This window comes from Lutra lutra, chromosome 11, assembly GCF_902655055.1.
Source record: "Lutra lutra chromosome 11, mLutLut1.2, whole genome shotgun sequence".
Classification (NCBI taxonomy): Eukaryota; Metazoa; Chordata; class Mammalia; order Carnivora; family Mustelidae; genus Lutra; species Lutra lutra.
Genome location: NC_062288.1, coordinates 89990367 through 90010589, shown reverse-complemented (window position 1 = coordinate 90010589; position 20223 = coordinate 89990367). Strand labels below are relative to the sequence as shown.

At 45.6% G+C, this 20223-nt stretch overlaps 1 protein-coding gene across 1 annotated transcript in view; it reads right to left on the bottom strand.

The window, feature by feature from the left end:
• Window positions 1–488: 488 nt before the first annotated feature.
• Window positions 489–20223, bottom strand: part of LRGUK (leucine rich repeats and guanylate kinase domain containing) — a 69897-nt gene continuing 50162 nt past the window's right edge. The window contains 6 exon segments of the mRNA XM_047695764.1: window positions 489–1937; window positions 1940–3331; window positions 9549–9644; window positions 10272–10473; window positions 13217–13330; window positions 17531–17627. Coding sequence (XP_047551720.1) covers window positions 1108–1937; window positions 1940–3331; window positions 9549–9644; window positions 10272–10473; window positions 13217–13330; window positions 17531–17627 — 2731 coding nt within the window. The 3' untranslated portion in view covers window positions 489–1107.

The following is a 20223-nucleotide window of genomic DNA, read 5'->3' as shown; positions in this document are numbered from 1 at the left end:
CTTGAGAGGTACTGGAGGCCGTGTTCCCTGCCATGTACAGAAACTTCTATGGAGTCTGTCGGAACCAAAGATAAAGAGCCACCATGGAGAAAGAAACAGAAATGACAAGAGTGCTGTTGATGACAGAAAATACTGGGGATGACGAGAGTCTGGCTTATGTTCAATAACTGGTGCCAGTTCTGAGGTAGGCTCAGCTCTACCTCTACCCTCCCCATAGTTCGGTTGTGGGAGACTTTCCACTCCCTTCTCGTAGATTCCCATAAGCTGCCTCAGGTCGGACCCCAGTCACTTGTCAGCAAAGGAATCCTGATGGTATGAGTTGATAAAGGAAAATGAACTCCGCTCCATCTTCTCCCCACTAACCCTTTTCACGGATTCAGCCAAGTGATTTGGCATAATGAAGGCATGGGCTAATTTACATGAGGTTCCTATTTGGAGAGCGAAGGAAGGTATTCATCCTGAAATAAACATTGAGCAAAAGCAAGTTTCAAGTCATACATCCCAACGCAAACCCGGAGGACTCAGCAATCACAGTGTCACTGTGCAAGGAACGTATACCCTGCCCTTCAGAAGACTCCCATACATTAACTGTGAGTCTGGAACCTTGGCAGGAGTGACCAAGACCCAGAAACTGCAAAGGCTTCCTTTCTCAGAGTTCTCTTTCTGGATCCCTCGATAAGGCAAGAGGCAGGTGAGAATTTTCTCATCCAGAAGTGACTTTTCCTAATGGAGTCAACAAAAACAAGGGCAATGTGACATTGCTTCAGCCAGAGTTCGAGCATATATTGGAATTCATACACATCTAGACACACAGGCTCCCTGCTGGCACCAGATCTGTTAAGACCAGCTCTACAGCTTGCTGGAGTACCCCACTCGAGGGGCTGCTCTTTGAGGCTACAGTGGCAAACCACAAGAATTCGCACAGACTTGCTGCTTTCTAAGAACCCAAAGGCTACACGGGGCTGGTGCCCACCCCCTCATGCTTATGCAGGTGGCAGAAGGAAGCTGGGATATGGAGTCATAGTGGCCTGGCCATCACTTTCCTTTCTGTGACAGCACTGCCTCCAAGGGGCACAGAGGTTAGAGACCCAGTGCTCCAACGGTGGCTTACACCTTGGTGCTCTGACTGCCCCTGGCTCGCAGTCTTCCTTCCCAGCTGCCCCGCTCCTCGGCAGACATGTGACTCTGGGGTGTGGCTGAGCTCCTGTCCTTTGGTGCTCCCCCATGTTTCCGGCTGTGTTTGTCTCTGGCTTGCTGCCCAGGAGTGCTGTCCCTTTGGACAGAGCTCCCTTTGGTCTGATTGGTCCCCTTCCGGGCTTGCGTCCCTTGGACAAGCTGCTGGGTGGAAGCCTGTGCTGGGGAGTCCAAAACAGTCTCTCTCTTCGGAAATCTTCCCCTTTTATGAGCCTCTTCTTTTCCCCTCGGATGTAGCCCAGAAGCAGAATCATCTGGTCTGGACTCCGCAGAAGAAGTTTCACTCTGGAGAGGTCTCCTGGGCAGGAGCTGACCCTCCTGAGTTGGTGGACCACCACTGAGGGCCGCTTTAGTCTCTTGAGACAATCCTCCAGAATTCCTTCTTTTCGAGGATGGTCCTTTTTTGGACACAGTTCCTTTCTGAACCAGGTCATCTGTGGGGAGGCTGGCACCAGCCTTTTTTCTGGAAGAATGTTCCTTTTCCCGCTTCTCTTCTGGTAATTGGGGATCCTTAGGCAATGGTTCAGCATGGGTTGCCTCAGGGATTTCTGGTGCATGGACTTTTCTCCTCTGGTTCCCCTGAGGACTCTGAGGCGGGCTGGGATTAGAGCAGTCGGGAACCTGTGGGGGAGTCATCTTACTCTGGGATTCTGGCTGCAAGGCTGTCTGATGGCTTCTAGGTGCCTTTTTCAGATACCCTGGCCCTTTAGTTGTCTCTCTTTGGACAGGGAGTTTTTTTTCCTAGCTCCTATCTGCTGCACGGGCTCTTGGTTTTGGGGTAAGGCCTGTACATCTGAAATCTTGCTGGAGGCATGGCCTCCTTTTGGAGCTTGCCTTTCCTTTGCAGGCCTTGAATCATGGTGAGGCCCTGTGTTCTGAGGCAGCCGCTGTTCAGAGAAGGGAGTGGGAATTTGTGGGAGCCTAACGACCTGAGCCTCCTCTTCCTGGGGCAGATCAGGGACAGGCTGTGGCATGTGCTCCTGGATGGGGGGGCTGATAAGAGGGAGCTTCACCTCCCTGACCTTTTCTTCTTGGACTTGCTGAGGACTATGGTCTGGATAGGGGCTCGGATTTTGTGGTGGTTTGGAATGGGGAGGGCTGATGGGAGGAAGTTTACTGGGGTCTCCTTCCTGAGCTAGTGGAGGCCTAGGTGGGGAAGTCACAGTTTGATCTGAGGCTGTTCCTGAAGCTTCCTCCCTGCTGGGTGACAGGAGTTTGGGTGTGGGCCTCCGGCTCTGGAATGGAGCGAGGACCTGAGGCTGGGGGAGCCTGGTGGGAGCCAGGCGGCTTCTGGGGAGCAAAGTCATTGGGTCGTTCCTGTCCTGGGTCTGTTTGATAGCTGCTGAATCCTGAGGCTGTGGCAATTCTGGGTAAGGAGTGCTAACCCGAACCAATTCTGCTTTAGGGGTTTCCTCTTCTAGAGGTTGTTCTGGAGATGGTCCCAGTATTTTGGCCCCATTAGGGTGGGAAGGGTCTCTTGGAGGCTCATAATGGGTACTGTTGGGTGGCAGATCAGCAGACTTGATTTCCTCATCTTGGGTTCTCTGGGGGCTGAGGGATGTTGGGCCAGACCCCAGGGGAGCCTCAGATCGGGGAGGGCCAGTGGAAGTTACCTTGGCCTCCCCTGATTCCTCATCCTGGTCTGGCTGAGGGCTGCGAGCTGGAGCTGGGTCAGGGTGCTGAGAAGGCTCCTGGGAAGGAATGATGGAAGACTGCCCTATTTTATCTGCTTTTGCCTCAGATGTCTGGGACTCATTTTCAGGGAGATCCATCGTTATTATTTTTGAAGAAAGATCTGATTGTTGAACATCCCCTTCCTTCTGGTTTGGGGATAAGTCTTGGGCCTGCTGGGAAGTTCCAGGTGCTGAGGAGCTGGGCTGTGGAGGGGCCTGTGGAGGAGGCTGAGCACTGACATGGCTAGTGGGAGAACGTTCTTCTTGATAGGCTGCTCCCTCCTGGGTCAGCTCTTGGTTCTGGGAGGGGGCCAGGTTCTGATGTTCAGGGACCTGTGCATGAGTCTGTATTCTAGAGAGATGCTCTGTTATCTGGCCATCTGCTTGCAGTTTCGCCAAGCGCCTTGGGGACGGGACCAGATGTGCTGGTACCCCAGAGGGGGTCTTCTTGCTAGAGGGAGCTCCTGCTTTAATATAAGAAGAAGTTAGCTAAAAACATCTTAACATGTACTATGCAACTAAGTAACTTTAGAAATAACAGCAAAAAAAAATTGTTTCCTTTCCTGATGCACATAGGTCTTTGAAAAGAATAAAGTTACACATAGAGAAGAATTATAACCTTTCCTTCCCCTTGGGGAGACTAGGTGCCTAGAATTCTCTCATTTAGTAGAATGTAGAAAATCTTAGTCAATGGAAAGCATCAACTTCAGCAAATAAACATAAAGAGACTTATTCACAGAACCAAAATTTACATCCGGGTGAGAGAGTGACAGCAACACTTCTAAGTGAATGAAATTTAAAATTTCCACAACTTAGAGAGGTCAGTGCTGCTTTTGATGGTAGAAACGAGAGGGTGGATGTCTAAGCCAGGGGTAGTCCTGCCTGTTTAACGGCAGTCCCCTTCAAGAAACTGGGAGCTCTCTGAGGAATAATCAGCTTACCAAGAGAAGGGAAGGCAAGGCAAGGCAAGGCATGGAAAATTCAACAGGCACTCTAAGTCAGTAGGGAACGGAAGGAAGCAAAAAATGGATTCCATGGAAGCATGAGGTGCCATGGCTCACAGGAGCTGCTCCTGATACTCCCCCCACCCCCATCCCCGCCACCCCCAGGGCTACTCTTTTCCCTCGGACTCTATGCCAGGTTTCAGCAATGGTTCTCAGAGGCCACTAGCACATTAACACTGCAGACGGGGACACTTCCTTCGATCACCATGGGAGCAAGTTCTCCGTGTGATTCTGTTCTCATGGACCAACCAGGGACTCGATCAGTGCAGCAGGCACTTGCTTCTGAGAGAAGTCCATACATATTCTGGTGGCCCACAGAACATCTTAACGTAGGCCTAAGGACATGGCTCTGAAATGCTGTAGTCAAGGGTGGCACACCAGTGTGGAACAGCCTTGAAGAAACTAGTCTCTGCCCACTTTGAGAGAAACCTGATGCTCAGAGACTACAAACCAAGTCAGACCTCCAAGGTGACCCCACAGTTGTCCATCCCCAGAAGCAAACCAGGCTCCTGGCAACGGTCCATTCTCCCCCACAGAGGAAGATGGGCTTGGACTACTCCGGGTCCTCCCTGAACCTCCTCATCTGGAGAGGTAGCCTGTGCCTCAAGCTGAACCAGACATCTCTGGGGAGGGGTTGGGGAAGAGTGGGGACAAGGAAAATCTTGCCACTTGGTGGAATTTCTGAGGGGATGGCTCCACTCATCATTCCTATCTCCCTAGTTCATGACAGTAATAGAGTAAATACAAATTTAGTCAAGAAACAAGGCTAAATTAAAATATAAGAAAAGTAAAAATGTCTAGAAGAGACAAATTCATAGAGACAGAAAGTAGATTAGAGGTTACCAGGGACTAAAGGGGGGAGTTATTGCTTAATGGGAATAGAGTTTCTGTGTGGGAGGGATGAAAACTTTTGGAAAGAGGTAGTAGGGATGGTTATACAACACTGTGAATGTAGTTAATGGCATTAAGTTGTACACTTAACAAGGCTAAAATGGCTAATTTTATGTTTTTTTTAATCACATGCAAAAAGAAATTTTGAAAAATAGAAAGGCAGAAGAACAGTAAAACCCAATGCTGAAAGCTCTTTCTCTTTGTAAACCCCGTTTCCTAGAATCAGACACACAAGGATTTTTTTCACCCCACTTTTAGAATTTGACAATTCACATCATTTGGCAAATGAAACCCTGCCCTTTATTAGAGATAAAGACACCACGTGGGACCTAGTAAATTGCTCAATTTCCCCGTTTGACTCATCATCACCATCATTTTCCTCTCTCACTAGACAGATCTAAATAATGATTTGCAAATATAATTTTATTTTATGATTTCTATAGCAGGAACTCAGGGTGGTAGTTGGATCAGCTTTTTAAAAGCTTTATTGGGGGCGCCTGGGTGGCTCAGTGGGTTGGGCCGCTGCCTTCGGCTCAGGTCATGATCTCGGGGTCCTGGGATCGAGTCCCACATCGGGCTCTCTGCTCAGCAGGGAGCCTGCTTCCCTCTCTCTCTCTCTCTCTCTCTCTCTCTGCCTGCCTCTCTGTCTACTTGTGATCTCTGTCTGTCAAATAAATAAATAAAATCTTTAAAAAAAAAATAAAAGCTTTATTGGGAGCACCAGATGAGTATTCCAGAAATAGGCTGTAGAGAGACACACGGAAGGTAAAGACATCTCTTACACTGAGTTGTGAATAAAGTGAGTTTTTTATTTCATAAAAACTGTACTGTTTGCTCAGGATTTTTTTAGTTATCGTGCTTTAGAAATGAGTATTACCTGCTACAAGGGAAAAAAATAAGATCACCCATACCATGGTTGATAAATATTTTTAATTAATGGCATTAATTATAATGGTATGTCTCAGTATTTTGAGGTTTTAGAATCACTTTGTACCTAACATTACTATTTTGTATGTGCATTTCATGGAAATTCAATTAGTCTCTCCTCGGGTAAAGGTTTGCATTTCTGGGTCGAGGCTGATGTGCTTGCTACACTGATAGACTTCGGGCTTATTTTTACGATTTTGTTCTACTTTCATCATTAAGAGTAGAAATTAAAATTGCATTCTCAGTTACAAATTAGCAACATGAAATTACTGAAGATAAGGCTATGTATTATTACTTCAAATATCTAGGAATACTTCTCAATTGGCATTGGTACAGGATTCCTGCTTCCATGAAAACAAAGCCATTAGCCACCAGATTTCGGTTTGTACTGAAGCCTAACTTATAGGCTGTCTAATCTAAGGGGGAAAACCTCAGCAAATTCCAGAATGTTCCATAATATTATATGTACGGCTTTGTTGTTTAGAAATGGCAGTTCAAAGTGATTTCTCTGATCAAATTAATGATTACTGGTGAAATCTGGAATATGAAACTAAGGCTTCTAATTTCCAGTTCAATTTTCTAATTGGTCTTTCATAGAACCTTAAATATTTTTTATTTCAATTTCTTACCTTTGACAGCTCAATTAAATATTAAAAATATTTCAACTATGCTGAAATTACTGATCTTTTCTTTCCAGGGCTCTCATTTATACTTACATAGGTAATGTAAGTCTTTACGTAAACATACAGAACTACAGAACTTAAAATCAGAGGGACCCAGCTCAGAATGGAAGCAAAAATGCAAAGCCAGCCAGTCCTGGGGCAGTGACCCTGGTGGGGCTCTGGTCCCTTTTCGGGGAGTCATGACGCTCATTTTGGGGTGGTTATGGTTGGGCCCTGCTCACCTGCAGTGAACCCCTGAACATGGGGGCCTGTCCTCCTTGGCATAGACTTCAAGCCCTCAAGCTCCAAAAGGCCCCTGGCTCTACTCTTGAGCCACTAGAGATCCTTTTAAAGCTTTATTAGTAAGGACCATGCTCATTAGAATTTTTAAAGACTCACTTGAATCACATCTGGCCTCCACAAAGTCACTTTATGTGCAAGTTTATCCTGAAACCATCGACAGAAGACAGTAACGTCCTCCACAGATGGACTATTTAAATAAAATGAGGTGGTTTGGCTTCTTAAGAAAACACATCATTTTCCCAAATGCTAACCCTGCCAAGAAAAAAGGGGTCTACGCAGGCTACTGAATTAATACATTAATTATAAACCTTCCCTCTACTTTTTAAAGCAGAGGTTCCATGAGTCAATAATCAAATGACCCAGTTTCTGTTATGCAGTGTGTCTGAGAGGGAGAACATTTTAACAAATTCTATAATTCATACTTTCCATTAAATCAGACAGGCCGAACCTAACTGGTCCAAATAAATGAAGTTTCATTTTACCCTTTAAAAAGGGAGTCTGTTTTCCTATGCACACGTTATCTGGTCTATTAATTCACCAAATGGCAACTGCACCGAATCGTCAGTGTCCTGGTGGTCGCAGAATGTGGAGTGATGGAGAATACGGAATGATGGAGAGCAGGAGCCCCGCTGGCTGAGATCCAGCTCAAACGCCACAGCTCGCAGGTGCCCTCTGTGTTACGGACTGACAAACACGCTTCTCTCCTTTTCTCAGAACTGGTCAGGCTCGGGGGACAGCCTCACGCTCATCTAAATCCTCAAGGGGCTGATTTAAAAGCCGGAACACCAACTGATTCATTCACAGTGGGAGCCGGCCCGGCTCAGGGATCAGGGCAGGGTGTTCTAACGTAGGAGCGCGCCCCCAGCGGAACAGCTCCACCCGGGGGACCAAATTAAAGATCAGAAGTTACCAGGTTAGCAAAGATTGAAAGCAAAGAGAGGCAGATTTCCTCACGAGAGACTTCCATCCAGCTCTCAAAGCCTCATGAGATATGCCATGCCCCTTGCCCAGCATGGCTTTCTAAAAAACTGATGGGAGTTTATCCATGTGGATAAACACACGGGCATCCTCCTCATTGAATGTCCCCCCTTCGAAGACTGGACATAGTCCTCCAGTCCTCCATGAAGCCTGTCTGCACACAGGGCACACTTTCTTCCACTCCTCTGCAGGTGGGAAGTCCTACCCTGGTCACCTGTCTTCTAGAAGAAACACATGGAAGGGCAGCCTCACTCTGTTCTATTGGTTGCAAACCAGTGTCACACTGACCTCATTCCAGAGGTCCCTGACCTGAAAAAAGTGTGTAAAATTGCTAAAGGGCACTGCCAGTCTCAACTCTGGCAAAATCATGGCCTGGCCTGCCCCAACCCGGCCAGCGAAGTCCTACTGGGCCAAGAGTCATGGAGGCCAAAGCACGTGAACACACAGCAAGCCAGGGTCTCACATCAACATTTTACAATATGTGATATGTGAGGGCTGTTCAGCCCACTGGAGGGGACCTTCTTTTTCTTCATTCAGGTGGCAAAAACTACACAGAACATAGTCTGGCATCCCCACCATTTTTAAGTGTTCAGTTCGGTAGTGTTAGGTATATTCACACTGTTGCGCAATGAAGCCCACGAGCTCGTTTCATCTTGTAATAGTGAAACTCTGTAGTTGTTAAACAACAACACTCCATTCCTCCCCGCTCCCCAGCCTCTGGCAACCATCCCATTTTTCTGTCCTTATGGGTTCGACGAGTCTAGGTACCTCATAAAAGGGGCATCAGACTGTATTTGTGTTTCTGTGACTGGCTTACTTCACTTAGCAGAACACATCCTCCTTGTGGTGTGTGTCAGACAGAAGCCCCTTCCTTTTTAGGGCTGAATAACATTCCACGGTATTTATCAACCACATTTAGTTGATTCATTCGCCTGTTGACGAACAGTTGGGTTGCTTCCTCCTCTCAGCTGCTGTGAATAATGCAGCAGTTCACTGGGGTACAAGTACCTGTGCGAGTCCCTGCTTTCAGTTCTTCTGGGTAGATATCCTGAGGTGGAATTGCTCTATCATGTGGTGATTCTATTTCTAATTTTTGAGGAACGACTACACTGTTTTCCATCGAAGCTATACCATTTTACCTTCCCAATCTCTCAACATCCTTGCCAATGCTAATTTTCTGTTGTTTTTTTCATAGTCAGCCATCTGAGTGGGGATGAGGTGGATTGGGGAGAACCTTCTAAATACATCTCAAAATATTCATGTGCCAAAATTCTAAGTTAAGGCTTTAGAATTCCTGGATTCGAGGAGAGACACTGCTCTACAGCCCATGCTGTTTGCTGCACATGTTCCATTAGGCACTAACTCTCCCTCAATGGAGAGCATCAACTCCATCTAGCACGATAGTCAAGTGAAGTTCTGAACAGCAAAGCAGCTTGCCCAAGGGAGCGGGAGGACCACAACCAGGCTCACACCCTCTGACCGTGCTCTTCCGCTATCCTCTCTAGTACCAGACACTTGGAGGACTGTGGCAATGCAAAGAGGAGAAAGAAATCTATTGGCTGGAAACAACACTAAACACAAACTTGCCGAGCAGAATGCCACCTCAGCTCCCTCAGGGAGCCAAACTTCTGGAAGGCTGAGTTCTGAACCAGGAGGCTGGCCCTTATTTACCATAAACCACCAAGGAGGCACCGGCCAGCATGCCCCTGAAGGACAGCCCTGTGAGTGCCACTATGGCCACCCAGACAAGGAGAGGGACAGGTCCAGGGGGCTGATTCACGTAGCTCACTTGTGAAGACAATCACATGGGAGGAAGGAGAGGATTAAAGCGTTAGAACCAGCTTGAGCCTGGCTGACGAGTACCCTCATCGCAATTCAGACTGGTTTCCCTGGCACAAAAAGGGAGAGCGTAGTACCTGCAGTCGGAGCCAAATTCTTGGATGTTTCCTCAGACAATCCAAGGTATTCTCTGATGAGGTGACTCAGCTTTTGGTAGGCAACTTCCAGATCATCTACAGGAAATGAGAGAAGGAACTTTAAGGCAACAGAATCATAACAAAATACAGCCAATTTGCAACTGATGGTGGTAATGATTTTCTAAGCTACATCTAAGTTACGACTCTCGTGGTAGGCAGAATTCTGAGACCCTTGAGACACTTCACCCTCAGATAACTGCCTTCCTTCAGCGTGGGCAGAACCTGTGAACGTGAGAGGGGGTTACTCCTGTGATTATGTCATGTTAAATGGCAAAAGGGAGTTTTGCAAACGTAACGAAGGTTACTCATCAGTTGAGTTTGGGCTGGTCAGAAGGGAGACTCTCCAGGTGGGCCTACACAGGATCACATGAGCCCCATAAAGAAAGAGTGTTTTCTGGTAGAAGAGGAAAGCAGAGACTTGAAGCATGAGGAGAATGTGATGTGCTGTCACCAGCTTGAAGACAGAAGGGCCACCCACACACGACCTGGGAGCAGCCTCTAGGACGTAGGGCAACCCCTGGCAGAGAGCTAACAAAAGAAGCAGACACCCAGTTCCACAACCACAAGAAACTTCGTCAGCCAACAGTTAAGATGCAGGTTACAGCAGATTTTCCCCCAGTGACAATACACTTCAAAAATAAAACTTCACTGCAAGTTACCGACCTGCATTGATGATCGCATCAAAATATCCTGGAAATTTCTGATTGGTTTTAATATAAAGGTCCACTCTGGACACAGCAAATTCAATCTCTACACGACTGAATAATCCTTTTCTCCGCAAATATCCCTCATATTTTTCCTTGTCCATGGGCACCACCAGGATATATCGAGGCTCAAAATAGGAAAATTTCAAACTTCTTACACCCTATTTGTTCAAAGAAAATGTGATAAATTAGAAACAGACACACAATTTAGGAATTATGTTGGAGACATCTGACAACATAGGTGTAATAAATAGTCTTGTATTACAAGATTTGGATAATTAGCTATTATTTTCCTATAAATATCTCAAAGTTGGATTACTTCCCTTTGTCCATTAAATATTGTTATTGGAAATAAAAGAACTACCTGGTCATCCTCTAATTAATTACTCTAATAAACATGATGGTTAAAAAAGAAAATTGCTAGGGGCCCCTGGGTGGCTCAGTCGGTTAGGTGTCCAACTCTTGATTTCGGCTCAGGTCATGATCTCAGGATCATGAGATTGAGCCCATTGTTGGGTTGCACACTGGGCATCAGGCCTGCTTGAGATTCTCTCTCCCTCTGTCCCCACTCACATCCTCTTTAAAAAAAAAAATAAATAAATAAAGGAAATTGCTAGATACAAATAGGTACATTCACAGTAGTGTTGTGTCTTTAATACTGAAAAGTAATTTCTCTTTTTCTTTTTTCGGATTTTATTTTTAAGGAATCTCTGTACCCATTGTGGGGCTTGAACTTATAACCCAGAGATCAAGAGTCACATACCCTACTTAATCAGCCAGGTGCCCCACTGAGAAGTAATTTCAAGTCTACATTTCAAAGAGCATCCTCTGTAGCTGCAGGACATGAAGATCTTACCAGAGAAGAAAGGCTCCTCTGTTACCCCATTGTCATCTCCTTGGGACTGGCCCTATTCCTAAACCAACCTGGTTGGCTGGTTCCTGCTACATCTCACAGCTTCTACACAGAGAAGGGACAACCAAGCTGCCAGGAGCTCACACCCAGAAGCGGGGCTGGATGGTGGTCTGTGGATCAGGAGGGCTGGGTGGTGACAGACCGCAGCTCCCCAGCTATTGCAGACCACGAGCCAATCCCACAATTGCTCCCTGGGCACCAATTTCCTCATAGCGGAAATGCAAGAGTCCTTCCAAATGAACTCTAAAGCCCCTTCCACCTCGATCCCATCATCAGCAGTTTAGCTCAATGTTCAAAATCTTTGTTTTAAACATGGGGGGGATGAAATATGGGATCTTTTACAAAAGAATTTCTAAAACTGCCAATGACAGTACAACCAGGGACACCAGGCCTGGTTCACGGAGTCAACCTCTTGGAAATGAGTAGGAGAAAGTTCTCAGGGAGGAAAAAGGAGGAGGGAGCCAGCACTCAGAGAATCAGTGAGCCAGAAGAAGGTAAGCACAGGAAGCTGGAGAGTTTCTGCCTTGTCCAAGGAAGATATTTTTGGTGATTAGCACAGAAAACCTCCTTAGAGATGCAAAAAATGCAGTCAATTGCAGAAAGACGAGAATTGTGGGATTTTGAATAGAAAAATTAAAGAGCTGGACGAAACAGGCCCAGTTTCACTGCAGTGAGGCACCACACCAATCCGAGGAGCCAAAAAGGAATCACAGTCTCCTGTTCTGACAATTACAAAGAAAACAAGTTTTAAAAGAAGTTTCAGAGTCGATAGAAACGGAATATCTGACCAGCCCATATTTTGTTTTCTGTAAGTTTGATCTAACAGAATCATTTTCCTAACTTTTTTTTCTGACTACAAAACTGTTACACCGCTCAGTGAAGTTACCTTCCAAAGACGATCAAGTATCTTTAAAGATTTCACATACTTAATAAAGCCATAAATTTTTAAAACAATTAAATAGGGGGTGCTTGGGTGGCTCAGTGGGTTAAAGCCTCTGCCTTTGGCTCAGGTCATGATCCCAGGGTCCTGGGATTGAGCCCTGCGTGGAGCTCTCTGCTCAGCAGGGAGCCTGCTTCCTCCTCTCTCTCTCTGCCTGCCTCCCTGCCTACTTGTGATCCGTCTGTCAAATAAATAAATAAAAAATCTTAAAAAAAAACAATTAGATAGGATAGTCATGGTTTTACTCTGGATCTGGACTGGATCCATATTCTAATTGCATATTAGAATATGTAATATTCTGCATATTCTAATTTCAGAAGATCACTGGGGAAGATGGGATATCGGGGCAGAGAGGGAAATCTCCTGAAATCTGCAAGTCTGAATTGCTCCAAGCTGGAATGGACTGCAACCTGCGAGCAGCAGGAATCTGACAGCACAGCCCATGCCTCTCCCATGAAGAATGAGAGAACAAGGGCGGCTGCACAGAGCGGCCAGGCAGGTCCCGAGAAGACAGTGTACCAGCTCCACAGCCTGTGAGGAGGACATTTACCTGGATATCACTTCATATAGTCAGAGACCACATGCCCTAAATGAGGAATGTAGTGAGGAAATTAACAGAGAAAGTGAATCGTGGGGTGGCTCAGTTGGTTAAGCGACTGCCTTAGGCTCAGGTCATGATACTGGAGTCCCGGGATCGAGTCCCACATTGGGCTCCCTGCTCAGCAGGAAGTCTGCTTCTCCTGCTGACCTCTCTCCTCTCATGTTCTCTCTCTTTCATTGTCTCTCTCTACCTTTTAAAGAAATAAAATATTTTTTTTTAAAAAGTGAATCGTGAGTAGCACTTCTATTCCTAGTATATGTGTAATCCATGTCTTCTGTCATAACTCCGGTTATTTAATTGTGCATGTCTGGCCACCCCCTGTGCCTAACAGGGTGCTAGGTGCTACCCCCACCTCCTCAACCACAAATATATATAGATAGATAGATAGATAGACTCACATAAACATACACATGCATTTAAAATAAACTGACTGAATGAAAAGACACTTACTTCTATTTCCATGTGAATACAGCTTGCCAAACCGTCTCTCGCAATACCTTCTATGGTATCCCTATTTAATCCGTAACTGTGACTACCATAATTAAAGGTAAGAATGAATTTCCCCTGAAATTTGAGAAGCACAGAGGTTTTTCATATAACAGTTGCCATAATGAAACTGAATATAAATAAAACGATTTGATGTCTTACTTTTCTATGTTTCCATAAAACTTACAAATAGAAGGCTGACGATGGGTTTATGAAACTTAATATCAAAATGTGGTAGAAAAATTTATTCAGAATTCTCAGCTGGAAAAAAAAAATGAGTTTTTAGAGATCCTGTAATCTGCTGACGAAACACGTGAGGACAGTGAAGGCACTGAGGAGAGTGAAGCTGCTGGTAGGACAGAGCATTTTGCTCATTTACCTGCTTCCTTGCCAAACGTGTACCATAAACTGTCATTACTGAGAAAGCAAAACCGATGGCCCGCTCTTAGCCTCAGCCATGTTGGCTACGCTGGTAGACCAGGTACCCCAGAAAAAGCTCCCATTCTCGAAAGCCTTGTATTCCCAGATAAGCCTGAAGGCCATGAATTACAAGGACATCTAAAAACCTTCACATCCTGAGATAAGCCATGAAAAACAGACCCAATTCAGTTTTTCCTTATAAAACATAGCTTTTTATTGACACTGCCCCAAATGTTTTTCAACAGAATTGCCGTGTGCCCTAGAGTCATCTGAGGTTTAAATACTGCCTTCCATCTAATTCCTGGAAGCCCGGTTCTTCCCAAAGCTGTACTCCCTTGCAAAACAGTCCAAGTTAAAACATGCCTCTCGAAATTGACCATTCCTTTGACGCTGTTATATTTATTAAGCTACTAGGTCTCATCTAAACTGGAAAGCTGATGACAAAAGAAGGAATAAAAATATGGATGATCTTGGCAACTGTGGCTCCCCACACACGGGATTTTGAAAGAAATGAAAGCTTGCAAGGCTGAATCCTGTCAATTGAATTGAATCCCATCGGATGGCAGCATCATTAAGAACAGGAGCCGTTAGGAATCCTTTATGCTACCTCTGCCTCCTGGCCCGACATGTTCTGGAGATTTGGGGATGGGGGACAGGCCATCTGTCAGTGGGAGGTGGGGTGGGGGGCGTGGCATGGGTGTTGGAAGTCCATGAGACACAGAATACCTGTTGTGGTGCAGTGGGTCTCTAGTGAATGTGTCTGCTAGGAGTGATGAGGACAATCCACACACTTCATAATCCAAAGGAGTTTATATCATGCATTTTAAAAGTTAAAAACTCAGTGACAAATATCCTAAAATTTTATGTCTTCAATGTCATGCCTTCTTTGTTTTTTTTTTTTTAAGATTTTGTTTATTTATTTGACAGACAAGATCACAAGTAGGCAGAGAGGCAGGCAGAGAGAGAGAGGAAGGGAAGCAGGCTCCCTGCTGAGCAGAGAGCCCGACTCGGAGCTCGATCCCAGGACTCTGGGATCATGATCTGAGCCGAAGGCAGAGGCTTTAACCCACTGAGCCACCCAGGCACCCCGCCTTCTTTGTTCTTTGAAGCAAATAGTATGACATCTTATATATGTACATATATCATATGTACATATATAATACATATATATATTGCATCTATATAGATAGATAAGATCCCTATCTGAATCTTCCATCCTATCTTGCTTACTGTGACTCACCCTGTTTTCAAAATGCGGGTTTTTTTGTTTTTATTTTTTTTGAAGGTAGGGGTAGAGGGAGAGAGGGAACCTTAAGCAGGCTCCATGTCCAATGTGGAGCCTGACATGGGCCTCAATCTCACACCCCAGAGATCGTGTCCTAAGCTAAAATCAAGAGTTGGACATTTAACCAACTGAGCCACCCAGGTGCCCCTCAAAATGTACGTTTGAATCACGTTTCAGATAAATACTGTGCATTTGTTTGCTTGTGTGTACAAGGGCCACCCTCTGTGGAGCCCAAAAATATTTTCTGGAAGAATGAAGAGTTGGGAGGAATCTGGCATTGTACTTTAGTATATAAGACAGGCTTTGTTATACTTCTTTTTAAAAGATTTAGAATAAGTGTCCTCCAGCTCCTGGCTGGTGATAGTCCTTTCACATCTTCCTGCTGGAGGATTTCTTAGTAAACAGCAATAATCCTATTTCAAAAGCCTCCAGGTCTGTGATCTTACTTCCACAAGAGAGGAAGAATATCTTCAGGGAAGTGACTGCACGTATGTCCTTAAAAATGGGCTGTGTGTCTGGGGCACCTGGGTGGCTCAGTTGGTTAAGTGACTGCCTTCAGCTCAGGTCATGATCCTGGAGTCCCAGGATCAAGTCCCACATCAGGCTCCAGCTCCACGGGGAGTCTGTTTCACCCTCTGACCTTCTCCCCTCTCATGTTCTCTCTCTCTCTCTCAAATAAATAAACAAAATCTTTTTTAAAAATTTTTTAAAAAAAGGATTGTGTGTCTGTAGGGATGCAGTGAGGTGACAATCCACATGTAGGTGATGAGGGAATGGAGGAGAGGGTGCCTCCACAGGAGGCATCCGGGGCCTGGGTATGCCAGGGTAGTCTGCCAAGGCAGGGCAGCAGGCTGGCTGGGTGGGGGTTCCAGGGAGCGGGGGTGTGTATACAGGAGGCTGAGTGTGTCGGTGTGACTGGCGAAGCTGATAATGTGTCATGAGTTACAACCTCTCACGGTTTGCCACTTCGTGAAACAGTCTTGAGCTCGCTTTAGGAAAAGGAGCTCAGAAGCAAAATTCCAATTGAAGAAAATGACATTATACTGAGGTAATACACGTTAGCAGAAGCAGTAAAAACGAGCACTACTCACACAGACAAGGATTTTGTAGAGGGAGTCAAACTGTGAAACCAAATATGGAGTGTAAGTACGGAGACTTCTTAGACTAGGAATTAAACCAGACTTAGTTACTACTGATCCAGTAAGGTATGGAACATCAGGGGAGCATATGGGGTACTGAGAACAGATGAACTGAACCAAGAAAAAAATTGCTTCAGACTATAACAAGAGAAATTAACAGGAATTTCGGGAACTAGCTGTTTTTCAACCCTAAGAGTCCTAAAGGAATCCTTCTTACTAATATCAAGATAATGCTTTTTATCTCTATTAAGGCTTTTAGAAATATAAAAATCCCAAAATACTCTTGATACATTCAGATCAACTACCAGAATACAGCCCTAGGAGAGAAGATTATAAAGAATCTCAAAAATGTTCTTTTGACAAGGTTAGAGGGGAAACGGCCTAGAGATTATAGGACTTTCTCATTTGGGTTTCTCTGTGAATGCAAGAGAAAACATGCACAATGTATAAAGCTGGGCATTCAAAATCAAACTCATAGAAACTGCAGATCCCATGCTAAACTCTACTACAGTTATGCGCACTGATGCATAACATGGAAGCTTAAGGCTACATATGTGTCCAGGACAAGCCAAATGAATGAGACACTGCGTGATGAAATGATGCTTAGGGCCACAACAGTTAGAAAGCACCAGTGATGGGGTGCCTGGGTGGCTCAGTTGGTTGAGTGTTCAATTCCTGGTTTCAGCTCAGGTCATAAACTTAGGGTCCTGAGATCGAGCCCCACATCAGGCTCTGTACTCAGTGTGAAGTCTGCTTGCCCTTTCCCTCTGCTCTCTCTCATAAATAAATAAAATCTTAAGTAAAAAAAAAAAAGAAGAAAGCACCAGTGACAGCAAATAGGAGGGGTCTCTGGACAGAACACTCCAACAGCAAGAGAGGCTCAATTCATATCACACATCAGACTGGTCTGTGAGAACTGCCTATGTTGGGTAAAGTCTGATTAATAACAGCGGCACATGGGGCGTCTGGGTGGCTCAGTGGGTTAAGTCTCTGCCTTCGGCTCAGGTCATGGTCTCCACGTCCTGGGATCGGGCTCTCTGCTCAGAGGGGAGCCTGCTTTCCCCTCTCTCTCTGCCTGCCTCTGCCTATTTGTGATCTCTGTCATATGAATAAATAAAATCTTTAAAAAATAATAATAAATAACAGCAGCACGTAATAAGCACAAATCACAAGCACTTTACATAGAGGTTTTATTTCCATTTTCTTAAAACGTCTACTCATTGAGCTTCACTGAAAATTTACAATATTCTCTCCAAGATCCTAAAATAAAGCTGCATATCAACAAGGATGTACACGTGGTTTAAGAAAAAACAACCCAAAAAGAACACTTCTCTCATAACAAACACAAGATTTTTCTCTTTGTTATCACTAGTTCCTAATATTGCTACCAGAGGAGGAGTGTCTCTTGTGTAATACAGGGGAGAACGTTCTTACCATGTTTAGCATTTCATCAAAAACTTCCTGAGAGATAAAATGGTAATCCACTCGATCCCCTTCTCCAAAGTAAGGCGGTCTGGTGGTGTGGCAGGCCCTGAAAGCACAGTGGATAACTGGTCGGCTTCCAGCAGCTTGAGATTGAAAATAGAAAAGGTTTGAGTAAAAGTAGGTTTTAAAAAGTTGAAATTGATCCACGAATCATGAATTGTGAGGTAACGTAGTGCTGGACACACTGTGGTTTCGAAGTGCTAGACCACATTCAGCTGCTCCACTCCTCCAGGGCTCATACAAGCTCGGAATCGTCCACACCGAGTCCGGATGCGCTGGTGTCCGTCACCTCCTCACAAATGACTACTTCTGCTCATTACTTGTATATTTCCACCCAAGAGTCTTCGTGTCCTCTCTGCTCTGTGGGCATTTCCCCGGGCCCCTCCTCATCCCTCACCTGGCTAGCCCACCTGTCTTCCAGGACTCAAGTTAAGTGCCCCGCTCCCCTCCTGCCCCCCATCCCCAACCCAAAAGCCTTTCTTGACCCCCTCTGGCTGATTATGTTGCTCTCCACGGGCTCATAGCCTCAGTGCCTGCCACCCGTCTCCACCCAGTTCCTTGCTCAGGACCCCCCCTCCTCAGCTCCGCCTGTGCTATCAGCACCAGATATAAGCCTCCCAAGGGAAGCCCTGGGTGGAGCTCTCAGTTCAACCAGAGAGACCCTTGCTGATCATTGCGGCGGTGGCATCCCCTCCCCGTCTCCACACCCTCCCACTTACTCCCTGTCACCTGGACGGTCTTCCCTTGTCCATATATCTGGTTTTTCCCTGTCTTCCCCAGCCCGACGTACAACTCAGGAGGAAAGGACTTTATCTTGTTCATCTTACTTGCTACTGCATTCCCTACCACCCGCCGCAGCGCAAGCAGTCACTAGTTACCTGTAACATGAACCGGTAAAGGGACGCCTGGGTGGTTCAGCCGGTTAAGCCGCTGCCTTCCGCTCAGGTCATGATCCCAGGATCCTGGGATCGAGTCCTGCATTGGGCTCCCTGCTCAACGAGGAGCCTGCTTCTCTCTCTGCCTCTGCCTGCTACTCTGCCTGCCTGTGCTCGCTCTCTCTCTCCCTCTGACAAATAAACAAACAAATAAATAAAATCTTTAAAAACATGAGTGAGTAAATGACACCTGCAAGGTGGATAAGAGGCATGACCAACTCCATTTGGTGGAGGGCAATAAAGACAACTAGTCTAAGGCCACAGAGCAGACCAGCGCCAGTCCCAGAAATAGACAATGGGGTCCCAACTAGCCCATGACTCTCAATTTCATACCTCATTTCCTAGAGTTGAGCTCTGGGACCGCAGTGCAAACTGATCTTTTGTATTATCCTGTGGTTTTCAAGGAGCAGATGAGACTAGCTGGACATCTGACATGGCATTTCAGGTCTTCCTCACAAGAAGCCACGAGGTGAGTGTTGCTGTTCCCATTTCACAGATGATGAAATTGAGGCACAGCAGTTAGGTGACAAAGCAGCAGTGCCAGGATGACCCCGCGTCAATTCCTCTTACTATCGGTGACGCAGCGTCGTAACCTCAAAAGCTTCTCTGTTACAGAGCCCAATTTTTATCATTTATACCACTGTTCCCCTTCCGTTATCATCAAGAATTAACTAGACTAGGAATGTTAAAGTCTTAACATTCTACTTAAATTACAGACCCAGGAAGGAGAGTATATTCCAAGAAGACACTGTCAAACACCATGGTATTTGTTTTGTGGTGTGACTACTCTGGCATTCCTTCATACACCTTGGCAGGGCCCTGGGACCTCTGTCTAGCAGTGTCCTTGACAGGCCGAAAAGAGAACTCAGTGACTGGGCACCCTACACTGGACACCCTTCACATAGCCTTACGCGTGGTATTGGATTTGCATTTTCCAACAAAGGAACTGAGCGGCAGGAATTTTTTTCAGAATTTCTAAAAGGAAGACAAAGCCAAGTAGTAATATGAAGCTTCTAGGCAGGTAAATAAAGAGAAGACTTCAGAGAGGAGGAGAATGCGGATGACAGAGCCTGTATCCACTGTAGAACCTTCTATTACGATTGACCTAAGATGACTTGTGGGTTTTTGAATCCTGTCATCCAATTTTCACATGCAGAAATGTTCGCTGTGGAGTAGGCTGCCCAAATGTGAACATCTTAAAAAAGAAATGCTGCATAGTGAGAGCAGTGTTTCACTAAACTTAGAAAAAAATGGTGCCTAATTTTAGACAGAAATCTGCCTGGGCCATCACCTTCAGTGTCCTTTTTCTCCCCAGTCTCAATACAATTCCATTTGTAATTTAGATTTCCATGAGTTTATTATTTACTAATTAATTGACTAGTTAAGTCATGGTTTGCAATGGGAGCCACACCAAAGAAGAACTTGAGTTAGAGATGAACGCCAGACTACAACACTGGGCCGGAGAGTCTGAGAGTGAGTTTGGACATTCAAAAGACCTCTTCATGGGCCAGCTGTCCTGGAGGATCTTAGCAAATCAAGTCCATGGGGAAGAGACGACGATTGGGAGGGGAAGGAATCCACAAGGTCAATGGAATGGCCCAATATCCAGGGAAATGTAATAGGATGAGAAGATGCTGGAGAAGAACTAGCCACTTGGATGAGGAGTAGAAATGTTTTCAGTTTGATTCAGAAGCATGCAGTTTTAGA